Raw genomic sequence first — 14746 nt, forward strand, 5'->3', positions numbered from 1 at the left:
CTACAATTTCCATTATCCCCAGCCACAATTGTGGCTGGGGATGATGGAAGTTGTAGTTCAACAACAGATGGAGAGCTAAGGTTGCCTACCTCTGTTTTAATCCAACATGTTTAGGATTTTCCCATCACCATTGACATCAGAGATACGAGGCCTCTTCCTATAGCTCTGAGAGTTCTTGTTATTACTCCTGGATAAAGCATGTATGAAACATACATAAACATACTGGGCTGGATTCAGTAAACTAGGAGCAGTTATCTGCTTGTGAAATGGGCTTTCCTGCCTTCTCCCCCCTCTTGAAGCTTCCAGGGACCTCCAAAGGCTTATTCTGGGGTTGAGGAGTGCCGTGCTGCCACTGGAGAGCAGAATCAGTGGAAATCATGCCTCCTTCACAAGCAGGAATGCTGTTCACCTTGCAGAAACCCTCCTGATCCAGCCCATATGGTTCAACTCCAGGTTAGGGGTATTTCTTACTTTATTGATGTATTTTGTGGAACTTCAAAAGAAATAAGGCGACCCCCACCAGAATTATTGGAGCTGGCATTTCCACAAGCCACATCAGGTAGTATCTGGAAAAATAATAAGAAGAAGTTAGGGCACTCTACAGAAACACACTTTACACATAAAAACAATACATGGAAAAAACAGAATTGAGAGGGGAAAGTATTTGCCAGGACAAACTATAGAACCCTATAAGGCAATATATCTAACAGGCACCTATTGTAGAAATATTACATCTGGTAACTTTTCTGCTCTACTAGATTGTTGCTAAAGGAGAGATCCTGCCTTTAAAGGATCCCATCCAGTCCCCGCCCCCTAAATATAAATGGAATTTCACACTATAATGTTCTGGATAAACTTCTACAATTGCAGCATGGCCCTTTAAGCAGAAGGTATGTCAAGCACTTGGGATTTCAGGAACTATAGTGGGAACAACTGAATAGTAACTCTCAGCTATGCTTACTATCACATATTGTTTCAACAAATCACTAATAGCAACACTCTGGCACCTTATCCCAGCAACAAAAAGGCCTGTTATCATTCCTCCCAATGGCAGAAAGATTTTAACAAAATAAAATTGAGCCACTACCACCTGCCAAGGAAATAAATCCATGACCTTAAGGTGCTTTTTACAAAGTAATTTCTTTAGCTGCCAGAAAATAGTTGCTCTATCAACAGGTCTTTAACATGTTATCCTACCAATGTGGCTGAGCACAGACACATTCACTGGCCATTGAAAGGACTGGTGTATTACCAATGTAAACTGTCAGCTAGGTAGTTCTTGGTGTGTGTGTTTTCCATCGTACAAAAAGCGTAACCAGCAAAAATGTATTGCGAAGTCAGACTCGTCTGGTCAGTGTGTTTACCAATGCAAAATGTGAATCAACAACATATCTCCAAATTAGTTACTACATACAAATTATAAAACAGCCAACACAATTGTTAGAAACTGTAGCCTGTGTTGCAATCATTAAATGTCTGTTTATTACAAATGTAAAATATAAATTTTAAAATGAAAAAATGTTTCAATTAATATACCCTAGAACACGTTGTCTAGCATGGAAAAGGTGATTTGCTCTGCGTCCCTCTCCCCCAAAAGTCTGAAGAGCTGATTCAGATATCTCAAAAGGATTTATTTATTTATTTTGCTTTTTTGCAGTCCTGTTAGGTCACATTAATGTGGGTTCCACCACCACAGGGTTTTGCAAATTGGGCTATAGATTTAAATACACTCAGAATAAGTTGCCTATTAAGAATAACATAAGACCAGCCCTCTCATTAGGCATGGTAAGGCAGTCGCCTCAAGAGGTGTATGCAATGGGAAGAGGACACTGCCACCGCACCCCACCTGCCAGCCACTGTTCCTCCATCCCCACATTTTCTCCTCCTCCTTCCAGAATGAGGAAGAGCACATAGCCAGTTCCTGCAGCAACAGCAGCAACAGTGTACAGGAAGCTGTAAGGAGCTCCTTCTTTGCTCCCTTTTAAAGCCTGCAGGGGATCAGATCAGTGGTTCTCAGCTCCTGATTCAGCCCTCACAGACTTTGAACGAAAGGGACATGGGGAGGAGATTGCCAGCAAGCAGCTAATTCCTCCTTCCAGAATGAGAATTCCCAGCACAGGATGCTCTGGACGCACTTGCACACTCCAACTGTCCTCACAACCAGCCTTGAATACAATAGGTGATTCACACACTATGCTATTCAGCAAAGTATGACAAATGAAAAGTGCCTCAAGGCACATTTCGGTATATAAGTATCCCTTTCTCAATGACCCAGTGTGCTTCCTCGTGTATTATGACACCTGGGACTCCCAGTGCAAAACATCTCAGTGCCTCTCACTCGGGACCCCATCTCAGACTGTAACAAGAAACTCCAGCAGACCAACTTGGTGTTCCCCTCTTCAGGGCAGGTGATATAGCCTCTTGCCCAGCTCCTTCAAGGCTGAATCTATCCCTTTCTCTTATTTCTAAAATCTTGCCCCTCTATCTTAAAGTACCTCTCTAGCCTGCCTGGGAATTTACACATAATTTGGAACTTTAAGCTAAATGTGCCTTATAATAGTCTATTTAAGAGAACGTCTTCTTTATCATGAGCCCCACCACCTGCTAAGATCATCTGGAGAGATTCGCCTGTGGCTGCCACCAACTCGTCTCGCAGCTACTCGGGAACAGGCCTTCTCCGTTGCAGTCCCTGGACTTTGGAATGCGCTCCCTGTTGAAATAAGAACCTCCCCATCTCTGACAACTTTTTAAAAGGCACTGAAGACACATTTATTCACCCAGGCTTTTAATTAGATTTATAGTTTTAAATAATTTTAATACTGGGTTTTAAATGCTTTTAATCTTTTAAATGATTTTAATTGTTAATTGATTTAATGTTTTACATGATTTTAATTGTAAACCACCCAGAGACACAAGTTTTGGGCGGTACAGAAATATTTTAAACAAAAATTAAAATATTTTAAAACATATTTGCATTGCTTTTACGTTAGGACCACCTAGTAAATTATATTTCTTTCAATAAACTCCTTTAACTAAAACCTCTCTCTCAAGCCGACTTCCTTGAGTTCACACGCTTGCACCAATTAAGGCTGATTGGAGCTGTCTCCCCTTTTGAGCTAAATTCTCCACATTCGCCCTAACTGGGGGTGCCGACCAAACACCCTCAAGGCAGTTTCATTAACAAAGGTCAGATCAGGAGATGGGAGCTCACAAGGTGATAGAAGAGGGTGCCAGCAAGCACATGCTAAAAGTGTGCAAGGCAAGAACTGCTGGCAGTCAAGCCTCCTGACCTATCTCCCATGTAAAGCCTTCAAGGGGTAGGGCAAAATGAATTTGGCACCTCGTCTCTGGCTCCCAACAATTTTGGCTGCCCTTAAGAAAGTGGCTGTAAAGCCAGTATACCTTACACAACCATACTTGTAAAACAGTCATTTTTTTCTTGCATTTGATCCCAAGTTCCCTTTGATACCTCTATGCTATATTGTGTGCAATAACATCATGTTTGACCAGCCTATCACAACCTTTCCTGATGAGACTCTTACATATCACATAGTGCAAGAGAACATTTTAAGAATGTCTTCATGTAACTTGCAACCTTTTGTTTCCCTTGGGTGCATTTGAATTCGGTGGTATTTAGCAATAGCAATAGTAATAGCACTTACATTTATATACCGCTCTATAGCCGGAGCTCTCTAAGCGGTTTACAATGATTTTTAGCATATTGCCCCCAACATTCTGGGTACTCATTTTACCAACCTCGGAAGGATGGAAGGCTGAGTCAACCTTGAGCCCCTGGTCAGGATCGAACTTGTAACCTTCTGGTTACAGGGCAGCAGTTTTACCACTGCGCCACCAGGGGCTTTATTTCTTAAAAGCAATCAAACAGTTAATAAAAAGATGGTCCTTCCACAAAAGCATTCAAAGTAGAAGGAGCAGAAAGCCTAAATGCATTGTATTAGTTCATTTTTTTATTTCTTATTGAGTTTACAGATAGCATTCAGGGTGATTTTCAGACTCTTCAGTCTTTCCATAGTTAAGCTCATTTAACAGCCCTCCCTTTCTATAAAGCATTCGGTGCATTATATTTAATAATATAATGTGTTTATGGTATTCCAAATCTTTTAAAAATGATTTTTAAATTTACCTCTACTTCATTCCATTTAAGATCCACAACTTTCTGACCCTCTTTTGGCTCCCATGTAGGCAGAGTCACTGTCGCTTGTGATCGTGGCAACATCATGTCAGGTTCCACAGTAGCCGATACTGGCCTGCTCTGGCTGAGTGCATCATCTGATTCCGTCCATCCCAAGACCGGAGGACTATAAAATGAGTGTTCACAGTTTGTACCTTCATAGCCTTCATTACAAACACAGAAGTAGCCATCACTGTTACTGCTGCAGTTGCCATGGTGACAAGGGTTGCTGGCACATGGATCTGAAACAAACTGAAAACAATATGCTGTGTCAATTAACACCATAAAATAGGATTCTTTTTGCTTTATCATAAACAGCAATGGACAAAACGTAGCCTAGAGGACCAACAGCTTTACATCAGATTACACACGAATCATTGTTCACATTTCAATGAACTGGTTATCATGCCGCAATAAAGCAAGACAACTAACAAAATAAAGCAAATTTGGCAATGCTGACAATATAATAGAAAAGCCCTTTGATAGCACTCCCTTGGAATGCTTTGGGAATACTATCTGGGAGTGCTTCAATATCTAAAAAACACTATGCTGCTGATTTTATGAGATCAAGACAAGATCAAATACAGTATGTATCTCTGTAAAGTCTGGACTGTGTCAACAACAACAGAGGGTTTATATCAGACCAACATTCTTGATGTGAATCTAGACAGTCATTGATACCCTGCTCTCAATACCCGCTAATTGCTATTTTGCCTAGTATGACCTCTGGATAAATAAATAATGGGCTACTTCTATGTACTATCTAAGAGCACTGTACTCCCTTTTCAAAACCTCTGTTGATGAAATATGTTACTAAATTAAAAACCATTTTCTGCTGGAAGTACTTTTACAGTTTTAGAGATTACTTTTGAAAGATTGTCTTCAGAACTGAAAGGAATCTTTTTTTTAGAAAAAAGTAAGCAATTATGCAGATTGATTCCTACGGGCTAGACCTACTTCCATTCACGTGAGGAATTCTTCCCACAATTTATGCCAACTCTTCCCCCATCTATAGCCCACCTGTCACACCCCCAAATAACTGCTGAGGGTTCCCTGAGTCTCAGGATTAGCTCTTCAATTGCTGCAGGGGAAAGTGGGATGGGAAAGCCTCATTCCTTCAGCAGGGTTCCTCTTGTAGTTTGTTGGATCCAATATTTCTACAGTATGTAAAGTAGAACACCAGTAATACTGGAAATGTGCACCCCATTTCCTACATGCACACCTTCTCTCTTTTATGTCTTGACACTTTTGTCTCTCAAGTTCTAGAGATTTCACTTTAAAAAAAAAAATTAAACGCATATGCTGTCCATAGGGCCCACAAAACACATATGCTGAGCATTCTCTTTTCATCTATTATGCATACTCACTCACTCCTCAGATGCAATCTGGAATCTCTTCTGGTCATGCCATTTTCACCAAGATCATTAAAAGGACTAATGAAAATATTTCAGTCTGCCCCAACGTGTATTATAAACCCAACAGTGAATCTATCTACCAATTTCAGTGCTGCAACTGTATCCCTGTCTACAAGGGCATAAAATCAGCAAAAAATCTGTGTCTTGAATGTTCTGGGGACCAGCAACATTGAAAAGGAAATTTACCATCATGCAGCAGAGATTAGACTACTCAGAAGTAGCAATGACAGAATAGCAGCAAGTATTAATCGTGCCTCAGTTTTTATGGAAGACTGGCAAAGAGAACCAATGCGGACCTGCTACCTTACGATTATGCATTTTACCCACAGTTCAAATATTTAAGTGACAACCAATGGAAAGTATTCATAGGCAGTGAATATGTAGAAGATCCACATAGTGTAAAAGAAATCACACCTAAGCTCTAGGCTCATAAAAGAGGTATGGCATATTTAAAGTTTTTACCAGCATCTACCATGGACTCCAAAAGACAGATGACGCGTGATCAAAATAAGAATTTCACAATGTCTGTTAGTGGGTTTTGGAGTTTTCAGAGAGATAGGCACAGCATGGTATGCAGAAACTATAGCCTTTCCTGTTTCCTCCCAGCTCCCAAGATGCCGCCTCATAATTATGAATAGCAATTTTAAATAGATGTACGAAAAGGTTGCTTGGACTACAGGGTATTGGGAGTCTTGGTAAATACTTCAATAGAAATGCCAGCATGAGAAAATATGATCCTTAGTTACTGAGTTCAAGGGTGAAAAATCCGATAATTAAATTTCACAGAAAGATAGCCATCCCTTGAAATCTGGCAAGGTGAATAACATTTTTTTTCATCTATTCAAAATCCACACAGATCAACTGGATAGATAAAATGCTTCCAGGCAGTTCACATACAGCTTCCTCAGTTTAGACAGTACTTCTCCCAAATATCGCAGTATCTGTCAATATCACACTTCGCACGCAGCAGCATAATTCCCAAGGATTTCTACCAACTACTAAACAGGAGAACCTTTTTATTCGCGGAACCGCTATTTGCAGTTCTGCATATCCCTGGGTGTCTAATAGACACCTGTTTTCAGCAACTGCGGATACTAATGGGTTAAAACCCACGTATCCACGGTTCTTAGAGGGCCGGAAGTGACCGTGGAGGTCACTTCTGGCCACCATTTTGTCTAAAGCTGGCTGGTTGCCAGCCCCCAGACTGTTGAGGAGATCCACCTGGAGCTTGTTCTGGGAGCTACATGTGAGAGATGTGGCTCTCAGGGCTTGTTGGCTTAAAAGCAGAGAGGCTCGCCAAAGGCGTAGCCATCGGGCCGCCTGTAGGCGACCACCAAAGGGAGCCGGCCTTTGGGGCTGGGTCTTCGAGGGTGGGACTGAGGGCTGGGGGGTTGGGTTGTGCCAGGCCTTTATCAAATATTATTATTATTATTACTACATTTATATCCCGCTCTTCTTCCAAGGAGCCCAGAGCAGTGTACTACATACTTAAGTTTCTCTTTCACAGCAACCCTGTGAAGTAGGCTAGGCTGAGAGAGAAGTGACTGGCCCAGAGTCACCTAGCTAGTATCATGGCTGAATGGGGATTTGAACTCAGGTCTTCCCGGTCCTAGTCCAGCACTCTAACCACTACACCACGCTGGCTCTGTGTTTGGGCTCTCTTGAGGGGGATGGTGCTGGGAGTGCACCCAGCAATTACTTGTTGTGGTGGGGAATAGAAGAATTGGTGCAGGCAGAGCAGCTGGCCATTACAGGGGAAGGGAAATTAGTAACTTAGTGACTGTTTCCACTTCCAACTGCGCTGTCAACTCTCAGGCCTCGGGGAGCAGCCCCAACAACCCGCAGAGTCTGGCCTTGCTCCTCTGTAATGCCAGGTCAGTTCAGAATAAGACCGAAATTGTCCATGATTTGATCGTGGATGAGGGAGCTGACCTGGCATGTATAACTGAGACCTGGTTGGGGGAGGCGAGTGGTCCTGTGTGGGCTCAGCTTCTCCCACCAGGTTATTCTCTCGTGGAGCAGGCTAGAGGATGTGGGCGGGGGGGGGGGGGTGGAGTGGCTGTGGTCCACAAGAATACCATTTCCCTTACCAGGGCCCCTGTGAGACAGCTGACTTATATTGAGTGCATTTTTTTTAGCCTGGGAACTCGGGATAGATTGGAGATTCTGTTGGTGTACCGTCCACCCCGCTGCCCAACTGACTCGCTGACGGAGCTGGTCGCATAGTTGGTGTTGGAGTCTCCTAAACTTTTGGTGCTGGGGGACTTCAATATCCACTTTGGGGCTGGCTTGTCTGGTGCGGCTCAGGAGTTCATAGCAGCCATGACAACTATGGGCCTATCCCAATTAGTTTCTGAACCAACTCACATTGCCGACCATGCACTCGATTTGGTCTTTTGTTCGGATCAGGGGGGTGTTCCGTGGGTGGGGAATCCAGTGGTTTCCCCATTGTCATGGACAGACCACTACCTGGTTAAGGTTGGTCTCACAGTCGCAATCCACCCCTGCAGGGGTGGTGGACCTATTAGGATGGTCCGTCCAAAAAGACTGCTGGACCCTGTGGGATTTCAAAAGGCCTTGGAGAATTTTGACATTGGTGTGGCCAGTGATTCTGTTGATGCCCTGCTGGGAACCTGGAACAGGGAACTCATCAGGGCAGTAGACATGATTGCTCCTAAGCATCCCTTCCGACCTGCTGCAAAAATGGCCCCTTGGTATACTGAGGAGTTGTGGGGGCTGAAGCGGTTGGGTAGGCGACTAGAGCGCAAGTGGAGGAGAACTCGGTTCGAATCTGACAGGATACAGCATGTCACCCATTTGAAGAGTTATGCGGTGCGTGTGGCAGAAAAGAGCTTTTGGTCTGCGCGCATTGTGGCTGCAGGTTCACGCTCAGCAGAGCTATCCCGGGTTGTGAGGAGTTTGATTTCTGCTCCTTCTACTTCAAATCAGTCCCTGGGGTCGTTCTGCTGTGATGCCTTTAATGGGGTTTTTTTTGCAAACAAGATCTCCTGTATTTGGGCCAACTTGGACTCCACTGTTTTTGCAGGGTCTATGGAGGAGGTGTCCAGCAATCCCTCTTGCAGTATTAGATTGGATCAGTTTCAATCTGTGACTCCTGAGGATGTGGACAAACTGCTTGGGGCGGTGAGGCCTACCACCTGTTCTCTGGATCCTTGCCCGACTTGGCTGCATCTATCTAGCAGGGAGATTGTTGGAGATGGCCTAGTTAATATCATAAACGCATCAGTGAGGGAGGGTAGGGTCCCCCCTTGTTTGAAGGAGGGATTGATTAGACCACTCCTAAAGAAGCCTTCTCTGGATCCCTTAGTGATGGACAATTACAGGCCAATCTCCAATCTCCCTGGGTTGGGCAAGGTGATTGAGAGGGTGGTGGCCGACCAGCTCCAGGCAGTCTTGGAGGAAACTGATTATCTAGATCCATTTCAAACTGGCTTTAGAACGGGCTATGGGGTTGAGACAGCCTTGGTCAGCCTGATGGATGACCTTTACCGGGGAATCGACAGAGGGAGTGTGACTCTGCTGGCTCTTCTGGATCTCTCGGCAGCGTTTGATACCATCGACCATGGTATCCTTCTGGATCACCTGGGGGAGTTGGGGATAGGGGGCATTGCTTTGCAGTGGTTCTGCTCCTATCTCTCGGGTAGATTCCAGATGGTGGAGCTTGGTGACAGTCGCTCCTCAAAACGGGAGCTGTTATATGGAATCCCCCAGGGCTCCATTGTGTCACCAATGCTTTTTAATATCTACATTAAACCACTGGGTGAGGTCATCAGGAGATTTGGTGCTGGGTGTTATCAGTATGCTGATGACACCCAAATCTACTTCTCCTTTTCGTCTTCAGGAAATGGCACTCATTCTCTAAACGCCTGCCTACAGGCCGTAATGGGCTGGATGAGGGAGAACAAATTGAAGCTGAATCCAAGCAAGACAGAAGTGCTCATTGTGGGGACTCAGAATCTGAGGCATGAGTTAGATCACCCTGTGCTGGATGGGGTTACACTCCCCCAGAAGGAGCAGGTGCGCAGCTTGGGAGTACTCCTGGACCCAGGCCTCACCCTGGTATCTCAGGTGGAGGCCATGGCCATGAGTGCTTTCTATCAGCTTTGGCTGATTTGACAGCTGCGCCCATTACTCAAAGAGGATGACCTCAAAACAGCGGTGCATCAGCTGGTAACCTCCCGGCTTGACTACTGCAATGCGCTCTATGTGGGGCTGCCTTTGTACATAGTCCAGAAACTTCAGTTAGTTCAGAATGCGGCAGCCAGATTGGTCTGTGGGGCAACCCAGAGAGACCATATGATGCCTGTTTTGAAACAGCTACACTGGCTGCCGATATGTTTCCGGGCAAAATACAAAGTGCTGGTTATTACCTTTAAAGCCCTGAACGGCTTAGGTCCGAGTTATCTAAGAGAGCGCCTTCTTTTACATGATCCCCACCGCACGTTATGGTCATCTGAGGAGGTCCATCTCCAGTTGCCACCAGTTCATCTGGTGGCGTCGCAGAGGCGGGCCTTCTCTGTAGCTGCTCCTGGGCTATGGAATGCACTCCCGGCAGAAATTTGTAATTTGAGATCATTGCTGTCCTTCAAGAGAGCCCTTAAAATGTACTTATTTGGCCTGGCCTTCCAGGGTTTTAAATGATTAATTGTTTTAAACTGTTTTAAACTGTTGCCCTGATTTTCAGGGCTTTTAGCTGTTTTATTGGTTTTATCGTGTTTTAATAGTTTGATTTTAATTGTTAATTTGTTTTAATTGTTTTTATCATGTTGTGAACCGCCCTGAGCCATTTTGGAAGAGCAGTATATAAATCTAAGAAAGAAAGAAAGAAAGAAAGAAAGAAAGAAAGAAAGAAAGAAAGAAAGAAAGAGAAAAGAAAAGAAAAGAAAAGAGGAGGAGTCATTTTGTGACTCATTTCCTGGAGGAAAATAGGTTTCTAAACATGACTTTTCAGTTTTGGGGGCATGCCTGGGTACATGGGGAACCTACAGAACACAGCACAGTAAGTTTGTGGCCATTTGGGAGCTGTTTGGGGGCTTTCCCCCACTATCTTGGAACCTAACCCCCCGTTCCCCATAGCCCTAATGCCTCATTACTCGTGGTTCCGTTACTCGTGGTAGTAGGTGAGAAATGGAACCCCGAGGTTCTCCTGTACTTCCCACATCCTTCAACCCACATATGCTTTGTCAGTTTAAAGCTACATCTTTCTTTCTTTACTCTTAGCTTCTTCATTCTCCTTCAAACCAGTGTCCACTTTTGGCAGTACTTTGCACCGATCACATCTTCCCTTGAGCAGATTATTCTGAATAGAAACCAGTTATTAAGTAACCATACACAAAGATAGTAAAGGGCTGCAAACTAGCCAAGCTCAAATGCAAATGCAGTATTATTTTCCTATTATCACAAAAGATCCATTAAAAAAAAAAAGCAGGAATATCATCCTACTCACAGAGATGGCATGCATGCCTTTTCAAACCTCCATTTTGTAAAAAGACTGTGTTTCCCCCCCTCTAACCAGCACTTGGCAACTGTTCCATGCATTTGAAACCTTCAACTACTGGGGGAAAGCACTACACCTGGGGCTCCCCATTTGTGACTTCTCCACTGCAAATTCATGGGCTGGAGAATGCTATTTCCCCCCCCCAAGAAGAAGCAAAAGAAGGGAATACTTAACATTTCCGCTTGCCTCTTTCCCTGAAACCTCCTGCAACCACTTCCCCCTTCAGAATTTTGAATGCATGTCTGGGGAATAAAATAAGGAAAAGCGTACAAAGCGCATTTGAATACTATTTTTTTAATAGTAATGGACATATGCACTAGCTTAGTAAACAACGCAACAGCAGCGATAGGCTAATCAGTGTACTCGGAAATAAACCATCAGTATATATAATTACGTACAATGACCATATAGCCTAAATGTGTACGATCCAGCATGCTGCCAGTAATAGACAGAATATGTTAAATAGCCAGCAAAATACTCTGTTGTTCATTCTGCAATCCAAAAGTGATGTGTGTGTGTGCTATACAAACCAGCAATACTACTCCAACACTGAAAACTCCTCCAACACACTACTCATTATACTCTTTTCAAGATAATGAGACATGACATTTCACCATCTATTTGCATCTTTAAAAAAAGAACCATCAGTAAACCCCACACTTTTCTGTTCCAAGTGCAAGCATACATTTAGCACCTTAGCTTTGTTAGTACAACAAATCCATACACCATTATAAGATCATCAAACAGAATCACTGCCCAAATGAAAACATTCACTATTGTATTTATACGCACTACATGGGGGAAGTACTGTAGTCAATAATGCAGATCCCCATCAGCAGTTTGAGTCCAGAAAAAGTTAAAACGTGATTAACTGCTTTTCTAAACCAGACCTAATTTCCATACTCCCTGTTCCCAATTCCCAGTCAAGGCTGTAACTGTAGCATGGGACATTCTAACTACATTTTGTGCAGTTGTGACCTTCTGCACAGTAGCTTGTGTGTCTGCCAATACCCATATATAAAATGGTGTATTCGTTATCCTTGTATCTCAAAACATGGGTGGAAAACTGGGATGTCATCAAGAAACAGATTATTTATTTATTTATTTATTAATTATTAAGATAGCTCACAAATTGTTTTTCCTGAGAGGTAACAGAAATTGTGCAATCCTAAGATAACAAAAATGGGTCCTTGACAGAGAATGCTGTTGGCTCTATCCATATAAACCAAGTAAAATCACAATATCTGAGAGAGAGAGAGAGAGAGAGAGAGAGAGAGAGAGAGAGAGAGAGAGAGAAAATCATAATTATCTATCTCCTGATATATACATCTCTAGGGGCGGTGTATACAGTCCAAATCACAATATTTAAAAGAATTTTTTTAAAAAACAGTTTTACAGATTGAAAATAATTCAAAGAGTAAATCAATTAAAACAATCTCACAGAATAAAACGATTAAAGTTTAAATTTAATTTTAATTAAAATCCTCAGAAAACAGGGTATCTTAAGGGTCCTTTAAAAGCAATCTGTGATGGAGAAGCTCATATTTTGACAGGGAGTGCTTTCCAAAGCCCAGAGGCAGCCACAGAGAAGGCCCAGCCTTGAGTCACTAGCAAACAAGCCGGTGGCAACTGTAACTAGACCTCCCCAGATGATCTTCATAGGTGGCAGGTTGACAAAGAAGGTAGTCTCTTAAATATCCTAGACCTAAGCAGTTCAGGGTTTTATAAGTAATAGGCAGCACTTTGTATTTCATTCGGAAACATATTGGAGCAGTGCAGTTCTTCTAAAGTCAGTGTTATATGATCCCTTTGGGTTGTCCCAGAGTCCAGTCCGGCTGCTGCATTCTGTATCAATGACAGTTTCCAGATTACGTACAAAGGTAGCCCAACAAAGAGTGCATTACATTAGTCAAGCATAGAGGTTACCAGCATATGCGCCATTATTTTAAGGTCATATACCTCCATAAATGGACGTAGCTGACATATCAGCCGAAGCTGATAAAATATGCTCCTGGACACTGCCTCAGCCTGAGAAACCAGAGAGAGTTTGGGATACGGGAGCACTCCCAAGCTACGTACCTGAATTTTCAGGAGGAGTGTAACCAAATCCAGAACAGGAAACCATCTCTTGGGTCCCGAGCCCCAACTATCAGTATCTCTGCCTTATTTGGATTCAACTTCAGTTACTAATCCCTCATCCAGCCCATTATGGCCTCCAGGCAGGCATTTAGGTAAGTTATTCTATTTCTGATAAGTTGATCAGAAGAAATGACTTGGGCGTCATCAGCATATTCATTACACTCTGCACAAAATCTCCTGTTGATCTCTCCCAGCAGTTCCATGTAGATGTTAAAGAGTATTGGAGACAATATGGAGCCTTGTGGAATTCCATACAGTAATTATCGCTTTGCAGACTGTATCACAGTCTCCAAGTAACACCATCAGGAATCTACCAGAGAGGTAGGAACAAAACCACTGTAAAACAGTGCTACCTAATCCTACCTCCCTCAGGCGACCCAGAAAGATATCATGGTCAAAGGTATCAAAAGCTGGTGAGAGATCCAAGAGGATCAGCTGAGTCACACTCCCTCTAGCCAATTTGAGATCATCCATCAAGGCAGTCTCAACACCATTGATTGATTGATTGATTAAGTGCCGCCAAGTCAGTGTCAACCCTTAGCGACTACACAGACAGATTCTCTCCAGGATGATCTGTCTTCAAATTGGCTTTTAAGGTCTCTCAGTGGTGCATTCATTGCTGTTGTATTCGAGTCCAACCACCTTGCTGCTGGCCATCCTCTTCTTCTCTTTCCTTCAACTTTTCCCAGCATTATGGACTTCTCAAGGGAGCTGGGTTTTCACATAATGTGTCCAAAAGTATGATAGTTTGAGCTTGGTCATTTATGCTTCGAGTGAGAATTCTGGATCGATTTGTTCTATGATCCATTTGTTTGTTTTCCTGGCTGTCCATGGTATCCTCAAAAGTCTTCTCCATCACCAAAATTCAAAAGTGTCAATACTTTTTCTATCTTGCTTCTTCAAAGTCCAGCTTTCACATCCATAGAGTGTCACAGGGGAAACCACTATCCCAACGATTCTAATCTTTGTAGGTATAGACACACCGCGGCATCTAAATATCCTTTCCAATGCCTTCATTGCAACCCTACCAAGTGCTAGTCTGCGGCGTATTTCTTGACTGCTGGATCCTTTACTGTTGACAGTTGATCCTAAAAGGCAGAAGCTATCCATCACTTCAATGTCTTCATTGTCAGTTCTGAGGCCCGTTGTCATTCGCTTAGTATTCTTTACATTTAGCTGTAGTCCCATTTTTTCACTGTGCTCCTTGACTTTCATTACTAGAGCTTGCAGATCAACCGCATTCTCAGCTATCAGAGTAGTGTCATCAGCGTAGCACAGGTTATTGATGTTTCTTTCTCCAACTTTAAAACCACGCTTATCTTCTTCCAATCCAGCTTCTCTCAGTATATGTTCAGCATATAAATTGAAAGTATACAGCCTTGTCTTACTCCTTTGCCGATCTGGAACCAGTCTTTTTCACCATGTTCCGTCTGGACTGTGGCTTCCTGTCCTGTGTATAGGTTTCTCATGAGAACAATGAGA

General features: G+C 43.1%; 1 protein-coding gene across 2 annotated transcripts in view; it reads right to left on the bottom strand.

Annotated features, from left to right (window-relative positions):
* The window catches only part of DNER (delta/notch like EGF repeat containing), a 284163-nt gene that overhangs the window by 121987 nt on the left and 147430 nt on the right, over nucleotides 1-14746 (bottom strand). For both annotated transcript variants that reach the window (XM_053304644.1, XM_053304645.1), the window contains 2 exons: nucleotides 4145-4444; nucleotides 472-566 (listed from right to left, as the gene is read on the bottom strand). In XM_053304644.1, the coding sequence (XP_053160619.1) occupies nucleotides 472-566; nucleotides 4145-4444 (395 nt within the window). The remainder of the gene's footprint in view (nucleotides 1-471; nucleotides 567-4144; nucleotides 4445-14746) is intronic.

This window comes from Hemicordylus capensis, chromosome 3, assembly GCF_027244095.1.
Source record: "Hemicordylus capensis ecotype Gifberg chromosome 3, rHemCap1.1.pri, whole genome shotgun sequence".
NCBI classification, from domain to species: domain Eukaryota; kingdom Metazoa; phylum Chordata; class Lepidosauria; order Squamata; family Cordylidae; genus Hemicordylus; species Hemicordylus capensis.